The sequence below is a fragment of the Lissotriton vulgaris genome, chromosome 2_2 (genome assembly GCF_964263255.1).
Source record: "Lissotriton vulgaris chromosome 2_2, aLisVul1.2, whole genome shotgun sequence".
NCBI lineage: Eukaryota > Metazoa > Chordata > Amphibia > Caudata > Salamandridae > Lissotriton > Lissotriton vulgaris.
In genome coordinates, this window is record NC_141688.1 from 322,664,117 (window position 1) to 322,678,144 (window position 14,028).

General features: G+C 54.2%; 1 protein-coding gene across 1 annotated transcript in view; it reads left to right on the forward strand.

Annotated features, from left to right (window-relative positions):
* The first annotated feature begins 2,271 nt into the window (after positions 1-2,271).
* The window catches only part of MYBPC3 (myosin binding protein C3), a 412,405-nt gene continuing 400,648 nt past the window's right edge, over positions 2,272-14,028 (forward strand). The window contains exon 1 of the mRNA XM_086959710.1: positions 2,272-2,424. Coding sequence (XP_086815836.1) covers positions 2,400-2,424 — 25 coding nt within the window. The 5' untranslated portion in view covers positions 2,272-2,399. The remainder of the gene's footprint in view (positions 2,425-14,028) is intronic.

The window sequence follows — 14,028 nt, forward strand, 5'->3', positions numbered from 1 at the left end:
ATCATTCTTTTGCTCACCATTACACCCCAGTTCAAACATGGCCATATGCAAATCAGTCTGACCCTGTGCCTCATGGGAACAGTCCAGCCCGAACTGCCAAGCCAGGTCTACCATGAATCGGAAACAAGCATCCTAGGACACTAGCTCGTACTGGCTGTAGATGAGTGCACACTGGAACACACTCATAGTGGCTAGACACACACTGGCACAGACCTGTGAGTACACACTAGCAGGCACTGGCTGTGGATGGGTACACAGTGGCACACATTGAATTGGTGGACACCCACTTGCATGCACTGTGGCACATACGTCAACTATGAGTGGGCATATCTGGCACTTCAGTATCTCGAAAATGAAAACTATGCTAAAGCGATCGTACTTTTTCTCAAATTCTGTTTACGTCATCGTACGAATCTTTGAGTATGAATTACATTGCAGCTTTGCACAAATGAAAGAACGCCAGACAACAGGAAAACTGTATGTTATCACAAGGTCGAAAATTTACACAAATCGAGACGTTGTTTTTCTTTTTAAATTCTTTTTTTGACAAATGTATTTTTATCGGTTTTTAACTTTTGTAAACCTTGGAATTTGCTCATTGTGAACTTTTATGGTGTTTTTTTAAAACTACAGAATAAAGTTATTATTGAATTGAATTGAATTGAGTGGGCATACACGGCCTCAGGCTGGATGTCGTTTGCACACAATGACACACACTCACAGCGCTTGGGCAAACACTGCCAATCCCTGCCCTGGACGGGCACACCCTGGGGCGCACTGACGGGTGGGGTCACCCCTTGGCTTTGAGAATGAACACAGATTGTGATGGAAGACACAGGCACACTCGAGCACACACCGGCACACTCGAGTACATACTGGCACACTTGAGCACACACCGGCACACTCGAGCACACACTGAAACACTCGAGCACACACTGGCACACTCGAGTACACACTGGCACACTGGCACACTCGAGCACACACTGGCACACTCGAGCACACACTGAAACACTCGAGCACACACTGGCACACACACTGGCACACTCGAGCACACACCGGCACACTCGAGCACACACCGGCATGCCAGTACACACTGGCACACTCGAGCACACACCGGCACACTCGAGCACACACCGGCACACTCGAGCACACACTGGCACACTCGAGCACACACTGGCACACTCGACACACTGGCACACTCGAGCACACACCGGCACACTCGAGCACACACTGGCACACTCGAGCACACACTGGCACACTCGAGTACACACTGGCACACTCGAGCACACACTGGCACACTCGAGCACACACCGGCACACTCGAGTACACACTGGCACACTCGAGCACACACTGGCACACTCGACACACTGGCACACTCGAGCACACACCGGCACACTCGAGCACACACTGGCACACTCGAGCACACACTGGCACACTCGAGTACACACTGGCACACGGCTGCGGCGCACACAGGTCATGCTGCCACACCCCGGCTGTGGCCTCGGTGGTTGGCTGTGCAGGGGCGCCCAGTGGGTCACATTGGCTACGTAGGGCCACACTGGCACACATGACACACCTGCTGTGCATAAGCCCACTCTGGCTGTTTAATAGCACACTTGGGTTGTGTAGGAGCCGGTACTCTGTGCCACACAGTGGCTGCCAGTTTAACACCAGTCTGCCTTCTTGCACTATGCAGCGTGTGTAGCCAGGCCTGAGGGAGGGGGGGGGGGGGGCGGGGCAATCTCTGTACTAATCTTTGTGTAGGGGCACACAGAGGGGCTATAGTTTGTACACACAGGCGCACAGCTGCTGTGCTGTTTGTACACACTGGCACGGAGCATCTACGCAGTTTGTGGCACGCAGCATCTGTGCAGTTTGTACGTACAGGCACAAAGAAGGTGTGCAGTTTGTACACACTGGCACACAGAAGGTGTGCAGTTTGTGCACATTGGCACTTAGCGGCTTTGCAGTTTGTGCACACAGACACACAGTGGCTGTGCAGTTTGTACACATTGCACACAACTGTTGTGCAGTTTATACACACAGCGTCTGTGCAGTTTGGCAGCAGTCTCCCTTCTTGCACCTCGCCTCGGGTGCAGCCAGACCTGGGGGCTGGGGGTGGGGGGGCTCTCTGTCCTGCTCTCTGCTATATTTATCCCCGTTGATAACGCCTGTCAAGTGCCCCCTGCTGCTGATAAGGTGGCGGTGCTGACAGGCAGCTCAGGGGAGGGGCTGCCCGTCCCTCTGTCTGTCTGTCTGTCCTTAAGGGGTCATCAGTCCTCTGGAGCTCATTCTGGGCTGCTGTGTGGAGGGTGCCAGGGGTGCTGCTTGCTGTCTGTGCCCAGGGGTGCTGGTCGTGCCCTCCAGAGGTGCCCGTCTCCCTCTGACCCACTGCCAGGATGCCGGAGCCTGCAAAGAAAGCAGGTAGGGGCGTTGCCAGCGGGTACAAGGGTGCAACGAAAGAGGGCAGATAAGGGGTGCCGGGCTGTGGAGAGGGGGCATGGGGTAAGAAGACGAGAGGCGCTTAGGGATAAGAGGTGCATGGGGCACAGGGGAGGAGCCAGGGGGCAGGTGGAGGTGCCTCGGTCATACCGAGAGGGGGCAGCGTGATTATCAGAGGGGCATGGAGCTGTGGAGGCTGGGGGCTTGGGGCTCAGAGGGGTGTGAGGTAATAAGAGGGGGCATGGCATGGGGTAAAGTGAGTGGCAAGGGTAGGGAAATAGCGATACGGGAGGGGCAAAGGAATACTGGGAGGGCATGGCGCGAGGGTGGGGGGCATGAGGTTAGTAGATGGGAAATGGGACAACGTGCAGGGCGTAAGGAGAAATATAGAAATGTAATATATTGATGTATTCGTCATATATAGGGAGAGGATGTGGTCTAACGGCTAGAGTGCCGACCGTGCAGCTGGGAAACCAGGGTTCGAGCCTCGATTCGACTCCACATCCTGTGATCCTGGGCAAATCACGTCATCTCCCCGCGCCGATCACACGTGAATGTGTCCTCGTGTAACACAACTGGTGCTCGTGTAAAGCGCCCCAATACCTTCGGGTCGAGTTCGAGCTGTATACAACTGCAACAAGCAAAAAATTTGCGCTAAATCTGACCCAGAGAGGGTCAGTGCGCGTTTTATCCAAACAAACAAAACACATAGGGGCAGATTTATGTCGGACTTGCGCCACGTTTGCGCTGCAGTTGCGTCACAGAAGTGATGCAGCGGCGGCATAAACCCTGCGCCACGTTGCAGCCTACTTACATTGTGAACATCTATGGAGATACGTCACGGTGTAAGGCCCTGCGCCAAATGAAACCTGTGTCAGGTTTCATGTGGTCGTTTCCACGCAGGGGGGACGTTCCGTCACAGGAAAGCCCCTGAAAAGGAATAAGGAGAGGGGTACGAGGGTTAGAACAGGAGGGGGGTGCGAATGTTAGAACAGAGCACCGAGTAAGGAGAGGGGGACGAGGGTTAGAACAGGAGAGGAGGTAAGGAGAGGGGGTGCGAGGGTTAGAACAGAGCACGGGGTAAGGAGAGGGGGTACGAGGGTTAGAACAGGAGAGGAGAGGGGGTGCGAGTGTTAGAACAGAGCACGATGTAAGGAGAGGGGATACGAGGGTTAGAACAGGAGAGGAGGTACGAGGGTGAGGACAGGAGAGGAGGTACGAGGGTTAGAACAGGAGAGGAGAGGGGGTGCGAGTGTTAGAACAGAGCACGGGGTAAGGAGAGGGGTACGAAGGTTAGAACAGGAGAGGAGGTAAGGAGAGAGGGTGCGAGTGTTAGAACAGAGCACGGGGTAAGGAGAGGAGGTACGAGGGTTAGAACAGGAGAGGAGAGGGGGTGCGAATGTTAGTACAGAGCACCGAGTAAGTAGAGGGGTAGGAGGGTTAGAACAGGAGAGGAGGTAAGGAGAGGGGGTGCGAGGGTTAGAACAGAGCACGGGGTAAGGAGAGGGGGTGCAAGGGTTAGAACAGGAGAGGAGAGGGGGTGCGAGTGTTAGAACAGAGCATGGGGTAAGGAGAGGGGTAAAAGGGTTAGAACAGAGCACAAGGTAAGCAGAGGGGTACGAGGATTAGAACAGGAGAGGAGGTAAGGAGAGGATGAACAAGGGTTAGGACAGTGCACGGGGTGAGAGGGGGTGTGAGTGTTAGAACAGAGCACGGGGTAGGGAGAGGGGTACGAGGATTAGAACTGAGCACAGGGTAAGCAGATGGGTACGAGGGTTAGAACAGAGAACAGGGTAAGCAGAGGGGTGCAAGGGTTAGAACAGGAGAGGAGGTAAGGAGAGGAGTACGAGGGTTAGAACAGAGCACGGGGTAAGGAGAGGGGTACGAGGGTTAGAACAGAGCACAGGGTAAGTAGAGGGGTACGAGGGTTAGAACAGGGGAGGAGGTAAGGAGAGGAGTATGAGGGTTAGAACAGAGCACGGGGTAAGGAGAGGAGTACGAGGGTTGGAACAGAGCACAGGTAAGGAGAGGAGTACGAGGGTTAGAACAGAGCACGGGGTAAGGAGAGGGGGTTAGAGGGTTAGAACAGGAGAGGAGAGGGGGTGCGAGTGTTAGAATAGAGCACGGGGTAAGGAGAGGGGTACGAGGGTTAGAACAGGAGTGGAGAGGGGGTGCGAATGTTAGAACAGAGCACGGGGTAAGGAGAGGGGGTGCAAGGGTTAGAACAGGAGAGGAGAGGGGGTGTGAGTGTTAGAACAGAGCACGGGGTAAGGAGAGGGGTACAAGGGTTAGAACAGAGCACAAGGTAAGCAGAGGGGTACAAGGATTAGAACAGGAGAGGAGGTAAGGAGAGGGGGAACAAGGGTTAGAACAGAGCACGGGGTAAGGAGAGGAGTACGAGGGTTGGAACAGAGCACGGGTAAGGAGAGGAGTACGAGGGTTAGAACAGAGCACGGGGTAAGGAGAGGGGGTTAGAGGGTTAGAACAGGAGAGGAGAGGGGGTGCGAGTGTTAGAATAGAGCACGGGGTAAGGAGAGGGGTACGAGGGTTAGAACAGGAGTGGAGAGGGGGTGCGAATGTTAGAACAGAGCACGGGGTAAGGAGAGGGGGTGCAAGGGTTAGAACAGGAGAGGAGAGGGGGTGTGAGTGTTAGAACAGAGCACGGGGTAAGGAGAGGGGTACAAGGGTTAGAACAGAGCACAAGGTAAGCAGAGGGGTACAAGGATTAGAACAGGAGAGGAGGTAAGGAGAGGGGGAACAAGGGTTAGAACAGAGCACGGGGTGAGAGGGGGTGCGAGTGTTAGAACAGAGCACGGGGTAGGGAGAGGGGTACAAGGATTAGAACAGAGCACAGGGTAAGCAGATGGGTACGAGGGTTAGAACAGAGCACAGGGTAAGCAGAGGGTACGAGCGTTAGAACAGGAGAGGAGGTAAGGAGAGAAGTACGAGGGTTAGAACAGAGCACGGGGTAAGGAGAGGGTACAAGGGTTAGAACAGAGCACAGGGTAAGCAGAGGGGTACGAGGGTTAGAACAGGAGAGGAGGTAAGGAGAGGAGTATGAGGGTTAGAACAGAGCACGGGGTAAGGAGAGGAGTACGAGGGTTAGACCAGAGCACGGGGTAAGGAGAGAGGTACAAGGGTTAGAACAGAGCACAGGGTAAGGAGAGGGGGTTCGAGGGTTAGAACAGGAGAGGAGAGGGGGTGTGAGTGTTAGAATAGAGCACGGGGTAAGGAGAGGGGTACGAGGGTTAGAACAGGAGAGGAGAGGGGGTGCGAATGTTAGAACAGAGCACAGGGTAAGGAGAGGGGTACGAGGGTTGGAACAGGAGAGGAGGTAAGGAGAGGGGGTGCGAGGGTTAGAACAGAGCACGGGGTAAGGAGAGGGGTTACGAGGGTTAGAACAGGAGAGGAGAGGGGGTGCGAGTGTTAGAACAGAGCACGGGGTAAGAAGAGGGGTACGAGGGTTAGAACAGAGCACAGGGTAAGCAGATGGGTACGAGGGTTAGAACAGAGCACAGGGTAAGCAGAGGGGACGAGGGTTAGAACAGGAGAGGAGGTAAGGAGAGAAGTACGAGGGTTAGAACAGAGCACGGGGTAAGGAGAGGGTACGAGGGTTAGAACAGAGCACAGGGTAAGCAGAGGGGTTCGAGGGTTAGAACAGGAGAGGAGGTAAGGAGAGGAGTATGAGGGTTAGAACAGAGCACGGGGTAAAGAGAGGAGTACGAGGGTTAGAACAGAGCACGGGGTAAGGAGAGGGGTACGAGGGTTAGAACAGAGCACAGGGTAAGCAGAGGGGACGAGGGTTAGAACAGGAGAGGAGGTAAGGAGAGAAGTACGAGGGTTAGAACAGAGCACGGGGTAAGGACAGGGTACGAGGGTTAGAACAGAGCACGGGGTAAGCAGAGGGGTTCGAGGGTTAGAACAGGAGAGGAGGTAAGGAGAGGAGTATGAGGGTTAGAACAGAGCACGGGGTAAAGAGAGGAGTACGAGGGTTAGAACAGAGCCCGGGGTAAGGAGAGGGGTACGAGGGTTAGAACAGAGCACAGGGTAAGCAGAGGGGACGAGGGTTAGAACAGGAGAGGAGGTAAGGAGAGAAGTACGAGGGTTAGAACAGAGCACGGGGTAAGGAGAGGGTACGAGGGTTAGAACAGAGCACAGGGTAAGCAGAGGGGTTCGAGGGTTAGAACAGGAGAGGAGGTAAGGAGAGGAGTATGAGGGTTAGAACAGAGCACGGGGTAAAGAGAGGAGTACGAGGGTTAGAACAGAGCACGGGGTAAGGAGAGGGGTACGAGGGTTAGAACAGAGCACAGGGTAAGCAGAGGGGTACGAGGTTTAGAACAGAGCACAGGGTAAGAAGAGGGGTACGAGGGTTAGAATAGAACACAGGGTAAGCAGAGGGGTAAGAGGGTTAGAACAGGAGAGGAGGTAAGGAGAGGAGTACGAGGGTTAGAACAGAGCACGGGGTAATGAGAGGGGTACGAGGGTTAGAACAGAGCACAGGGTAAGCAGAGGGGTAAGAGGGTTAGAACAGGAGAGGAGGTAAGGAGAGGAGTACGGGGGTTAGAACAGAGCACGGGGTAATGAGAGGAGTACTAGGGTTAGAACAGAGCACGGGGTAAGGAGAGGGGTACGAGGGTTAGAACAGAGCACAGGGTAAGCAGAGGGGTACGAGGGTTAGAACAGAGCACAGGGTAAGAAGAGGGGTACGAGGGTTAGAATAGAACACAGGGTAAGCAGAGGGGTAAGAGGGTTAGAACAGAGCACAGGGTAAGCAGAGGGGTACGAGGGTTAGAACAGAGCACAGGGTAAGAAGAGGGGTACGAGGGTTAGAATAGAACACAGGGTAAGCAGAGGGGTAAGAGGGTTAGAACAGGAGAGGAGGTAAGGAGAGGAGTACGAGGGTTAGAACAGAGCACGGGGTAATGAGAGGGGTACGAGGGTTAGAACAGAGCACAGGGTAAGCAGAGGGGTAAGAGGGTTAGAACAGAGCACAGGGTAAGCAGAGGGGTACGAGGGTTAGAACAGAGCACAGGGTAAGAAGAGGGGTACGAGGGTTAGAATAGAACACAGGGTAAGCAGAGGGGTAAGAGGGTTAGAACAGGAGAGGAGGTAAGGAGAGGAGTACGAGGGTTAGAACAGAGCACGGGGTAATGAGAGGAGTATGAGGGTTAGAACAGAGCACAGGGTAGGGAGAGGGGTACGAGGATTTGAACAGAGCACGGGGTAAGAAGAGGAAGTGTGAGGGTTAGAAGAGGGGGCGAGGTAAGGAGGAGTGTTGAAGTGTGTAATGAGGGGGATCAGGGAAGGAAGGGGTCATTGGTGTAAGGAGGGAGGTTGAGTAAGAAGAGAGGTTGAAGTTTGAAAAGCAAAAATTGAGACACTTCATTGGAAGAAACGAATTATGGAAAACCAATTTTAAGAGAAGACAATTTGAAGGAAAAATCCAAAATAGCATTAAAAAGTAGGGTTTTAATTTCAGGAATGGGTCATGTGTAGGGGCGATAAGGGGGGTTTAGGTGTCAGAAATGGGTGGAGTTCAGCAAAATAAAGGGTTTTTAGAGGCCAGGGATGGCCGGAGTTTAGGGCTGGGGGCGGGTTTTAAGGTTCAGTTACATGGAGAGGTTAGGGATGGAGAAGAGTTTTTAGGGTTCAGGATTGGGTGGGGTTTAGGGTGGAGAGGGGGTTTGAGATTCAGAGAAGGGTGGAGTTTAGATATAGATAGGGTTTCTTAAGGTTCAGGGCTGAGTAGAATTTCGGGGTGGTGGATCGGATGGCTTTAGAGGTCTTGGATGGGTGGTGTTTAAGGGTGGGGAAGTTTTTTTTATGGTTCAGAGATGGGTGGAGTTTGGGTGTGGTGAGGGGTTTTTAGGGGTGATGGATGTACTTGAGAGGTCAGGGATGGATGTAGTTGAGAGGTCAGGGATGGATGCAGTTGAGAGGTCAGGGATGGATGCAGTTGAGAGGTCAGGGATGGATGCAGTTGAGAGGTCAGGGATGGGTGAGAGGTCAGGGACGGATGCAGTTGAGAGGTCAGGGATGGATGCAGTTTAGTTGTGGAGAAGGGTTGTTAGGTTTCAGGGAGGGGTGGAGTTTATAGGTAGAAAGGGCCTTTAGGGTTGAGTGATAGGTGCACGTTGGGTGTGGTGTGCGATTTGTAGGGTCTGGGATTGATGGTGCTCAAGGGTTGTGGGGATCAGGGTGGACGTGTTTAAGGGTGGTGAGGGGTCAGCACCCTCTGTCATTGTTTTGTTTGACAATGTAAGAGATATGAATCTGAAACAATGTCCCTTGTAAAGCACTGAAATAAATACTTCCGAGAAAACAGTTTCTGAAAGCAAGAGCTGCAGCCGTTGCATTTACACCTTCAAAGTGTGCATGCAGAAGACAACTTTCAGCAAAAAGACACTCTCTGAATTGGTTTCTATGAAATGGCGACAGCGTCCATTCTGAACATTTCGCTGAAATGCTTTTTCAGTAATGCTGGCCATGAAATTGTTTTTCTATGAAATCACAGACCCCTAAGTTCAGGAGGCGCATTACTGTCATGTGAAGGGGCCTGGGGTAAGGAGAGGGGGCTTCGACGTGTGAGGGGGGGCCTGAGGTTAGAAGGGACTTTAGAGGTGAGGAGAGGGGGTGTGGCGAAGGAGAGAGGGCTGTGGCTACAAGGAGGGGGAATGGGGTTAGAAGGGACGTTAAGGGTAATGGGAGGGGTATATGGGTAGTGAGAGAGGGTTAGGGGTCTGAAGAGAGGTATGAAGTAAGTAGGTACTCTAGAGGTAAGGAGAGGGTCTTTGGGGCTCAAGGCGGAGGCATGTAGAGAGGGCACGAGGTAAGCAGGAGCTTTGCTGTAAGTAGAGGAGCACGGGGTGAGGATAGTGGGCTTTGAGGTACGAAGAAGGACATGAGGTTAGAAGGGACTTTTAAAGGTAAGGAGAGGGGGCTAGGGGTACAAGGAGGGGCACATGGTAAGAAGGCACATTAGAGGTAAGGAGATGGCTACGTTGGTAAGGCGCAGTTTGGGGTATGAAGAGTGGCAGGCAGCGAGGGCATGGGGTAAGATTAGTCTTTAGAGGTAAAGTAAAGGGTAAGGAAACGAGGGTAGGTGAGGTGGGGGTCACTCCATAGGAGGCTTCTTCTTCCAGACAAGTTGTAGTGAAATCTTTCTGTTTCATAAAGGTGCCCCGTCCAACCCACACTTTTAGGATTATTAATTTCACTGTGAATTAACGCTTCACAGGAGCCCCTTCTGCTGCCCAGCACAGGTGAGTACTTTGGGGGCCAAAGGGGAGAGGTGATTTGATACTTGCACACAAAAGTCGATATCGCAGCTGATGGGGTGTGGTTGGGCTGTACTGGCCACATCACATGGGAGAGTCCCTGCTGGATACATCACCTGGGAGAGTCCCTGCTGGGTACATCACCATCACCTGAGAGAGTCACTGCTGGATACATCACCTGAAACAGTCCGTGCTGGCCACATCACCTGGGAGAGTCACTGCTGCCCACATCACCTGGGAGAGTCACTGCTGAACACATCACCTGGGAGAGTCCCTGCTGAGTACATCACCTGGGAGAGTCACTGCTGGATACATCACCTGGGAGAGTCCCTGCTGGATACATCACCTGAAAGAGTCCGTGCCGGCCACATCACCTGGGAGAGTCACTGCTGACCACATCACCTGGGAGAGTCACTGCTTGCCATGTCAACTGGGAGAGTCACTGCTGGACACATCACCTGGGAGAGTCACTGCTGGCCACATCACCTGTGAGAGTCCCTGCTGGATACATCACCTGGGAAAGTCACTGCTGGACACATCACCTGGAAGAGTCCCTGCTGGCCACGTCAACTGGGAGAGCCCATGCTGGATACATCACCTGGGAGAGTCCCTGCTGGATACATCACCTGGGAGAGTCACTGCTGGACACATCACCTGGGAGAGTTACTGCTGGACACATCACCTGGGAGAGTCACAGCTGACCACATCACCTGGGAGAGTCACTGCTGGCCACATCACCTGGGAGAGTCACTGCTGGACACATCACCTGGGAGAGTCACTGCTGACCACATCCCCTGGGAGAGTCACTGCTGGACACATCACCTGGGAGAGTCCCTGCTGGCCATGTCAACTGGGAGAGTACCTGCTGGATACATCACCTGGGAGAGTCCCTGCTGGATACATCACCTGGGAGAGTCACTGCTGGACACATCACCTGGGAGAGTCATTGCTGGCCACATCACCTGGGAGAGTCACTGCTGGACACATCACTTGGGAGAGTCACTGCTGGACACATCAACTGGGAGAGTCACTGCTGACCACATCACCTGGGAGAGTCACTGCTGGTCACATCACCAGTGAGAGACACTGCTGACCACATCACCTGGGAGAGTCACTGCTGGCCACATCACCTGGGAGAGTCTCTGCTGGGTACATCACCTGGGAGAGTCACTGCTAAACTCATCACCTGGGAGAGTCACTCGTGACCACATCACCTGGGAGAGTTTCTGCTGCGTACATCACCTGGGAGAGTCACTGCTGGATACATCACCTGGGAGAGTCACTGCTGGCCACATCACCTGGGAGAGTCACTAGTGGACACAACACCTGGGAGAGTCACTGCTGACCACATCACCTGGGAGAGTCACTGCTGGACGCATCACCTGGGAGAGTCACTGCTGACCACATCACCTGGGAGAGTCACTGCTGACCACATCACCTGGGAGAGTCACTGCTGGCCAAATCACCTGGGAGAGTCCCTGCTGGGTACATCACGTGAGAGAGTCACTGCTGGATACATCACCTAGGAGAGTCGCTACTGGTTACATCACCTGGGAGAGTCACTGCTGGATACATCACCTGGGAGAGTCCCTGCTGGGTACATCACCTGAGAGAGTCACTGCTGGATACATCACGTAGGAGTGTCCCTACTGGTTACATCACCTGGGAGAGTCACTGCTGGCCACATCACCTGGGAGAGTCTCTGCTGGGTACATCACCTGGGAGAGTCACTGCTGAACACATCACCTGGGAGAGTCACTCGTGACCACATCACCTGGGAGAGTTTCTGCTGCGTACATCACCTGGGAGAGTCACTGCTGGACACATCACCTGGGAGAGTCACTGCTGGCCACATCACCTGGGAGAGTCACTAGTGGACGCAACACCTGGGAGAGTCACTGCTGACCACATCACCTGGGAGAGTCACTGCTGGACGCATCACCTGGGAGAGTCACTGCTGACCACATCACCTGGGAGAGTCACTGCTGACCACATCACCTGGGAGAGTCACTGCTGGCCAAATCACCTGGGAGAGTCCCTGCTGGGTACATCACGTGAGAGAGTCACTGCTGGATACATCACCTAAGAGAGTCGCTACTGGTTACATCACCTGGGAGAGTCACTGCTGGATACATCACCTGGGAGAGTCCCTGCTGGGTACATCACCTGAGAGAGTCACTGCTGGATACATCACCTAGGAGTGTCCCTACTGGTTACATCATCTGGGAGAGTCACTGCTGGAAACATCACCTAGGAGAGTCCCTACTGGTTACATCACCTGGGAGAGTCACTGCTGGACACATCACCTGGGAGAGTCACTGCTGACCACATCACCTGGGAGAGTCACTGCTGGCCACATCACCTGGAAGAGTCACTGCTGGACACATCACCTGGGAGACTCACTGCTGGACAGTTCACCTGGGAGAGTCACTGCTGACTACATCACCTGGGAGAGTCACTGCTGGACACATCACCTGGGAGAGTCCCTGCTGGCCATATCACCTGGGAGAGTCCCTGCTGGCCACATCACCTGGGAGAGTCCCTGCTGGATACATCACCTGGGAGAGTCCCTGCTGGACACATCACCTGGGAGAGTCACTGCTGGCCACATCACCTGGGAGAGTCACTGCTGGACCCATCACCTGGGAGAGTCACTGCTGTCCACATCACCTGGGAGAGTCACTGCTGGACACATCACCTGGGAGAGTCACTGCTGGACACATCACCTGGGAGAGTCACTGCTGGACACATCACCTGGGAGAGTCCCTGTTGGCCACGTCAACTGGGAGAGTCCCTGCTGGATGCATCACCTGAGATTGTCCCTGCTGGGCACTTCACCTGGAAGAGTCCCTGCTGCATACATCACCTGGGAGAGTCACTGCTGGGCACATCACCTGGGAGAGTCCCTGCTGGCCACGTCCACTGGGAGAGTCCCTGCTGGATACATCACCTGGGAGAGTCACTGCTGGACACATCACCTGGGAGAGTCCCTGCTGGCCACGTCAACTGGGAGAGTCCCTGCTGGACACTTCACATGGAAGAGTCCCTGCTGGCCACATCACCTGGGAGAGTCACTGCTGACCATATCACCTGGGAGAGTCACTGCTGGCCAAATCACCTGGGAGAGTCCCTGCTGGGTACATCACGTGAGAGAGTCACTGCTGGATACATCACCTAGGAGAGTCGCTACTGGTTACATTACCTGGGAGAGTCACTGCTGGATACATCACCTGGGAGAGTCACTGCTGGATACATCACCTGGGAGAGTCCCTGCTGGGTACATCACCTGAGAGAGTCACTGCTGGATACATCACCTAGGAGTGTCCCTACTGGTTACATCACCTGGGAGAGTCACTGCTGGAAACATCACCTAGGAGAGTCCCTACTGGTTACATCACCTGGGAGAGTCACTGCTGGACACATCACCTGGGAGAGTCACCGCTGACCACATCACCTGGGAGAGTCACTGCTGGCCACATCACCTGGAAGAGTCACTGCTGGACACATCACCTGGGAGAGTCACTGCTGGACAGTTCACCTGGGAGAGTCACTGCTGACCACATCACCTGGGAGAGTCACTGCTGGACACATCACCTGGGAGAGTCCCTGCTGGCCACATCACCTGGGAGAGTCCCTGCTGGCCACATCACCTGGGAGAGTCCCTTCTGGATACATCACCTGGGAGAGTCCCTGCTGGACACATCACCTGGGAGAGTCACTGCTGGCCACATCACCTGGGAGAGTCACTGCTGGACCCATCACCTGGGAGAGTCACTGCTGACCACATCACCTGGGAGAGTCACTGCTGGACACATCACCTGGGAGAGTCCCTGTTGGCCACGTCAACTGGGAGAGTCCCTGCTGGATACATCACCTGAGATTGTCCCTGCTGGGCACTTCACCTGGAAGAGTCCCTGCTGCATACATCACCTGGGAGAGTCACTGCTGGGCACATCACCTGGGAGAGTCCCTGCTTGCCACGTCCACTGGGAGAGTCCCTGCTGGATACATCACCTGGGAGAGTCACTGCTGGACACATCACCTGGGAGAGTCCCTGCTGGCCACGTCAACTGGGAGAGTCCCTGCTGGACACTTCACCTGGAAGAGTCCCTGCTGGATACATCACCTGGGAGAGTCCCTGCTGGATACATCACCTGGGAGAGTCACTGCTGGACACATCACCTGGGAGAGTCACTGCTGGACACATCACCTGGGAGAGTCACTGCTGACCACATCACCTGGGAGAGTCACTGCTGGCCACATCACCTGGGAGAGTCACTGCTGGACACATCACCTGGGAGAGTCACTG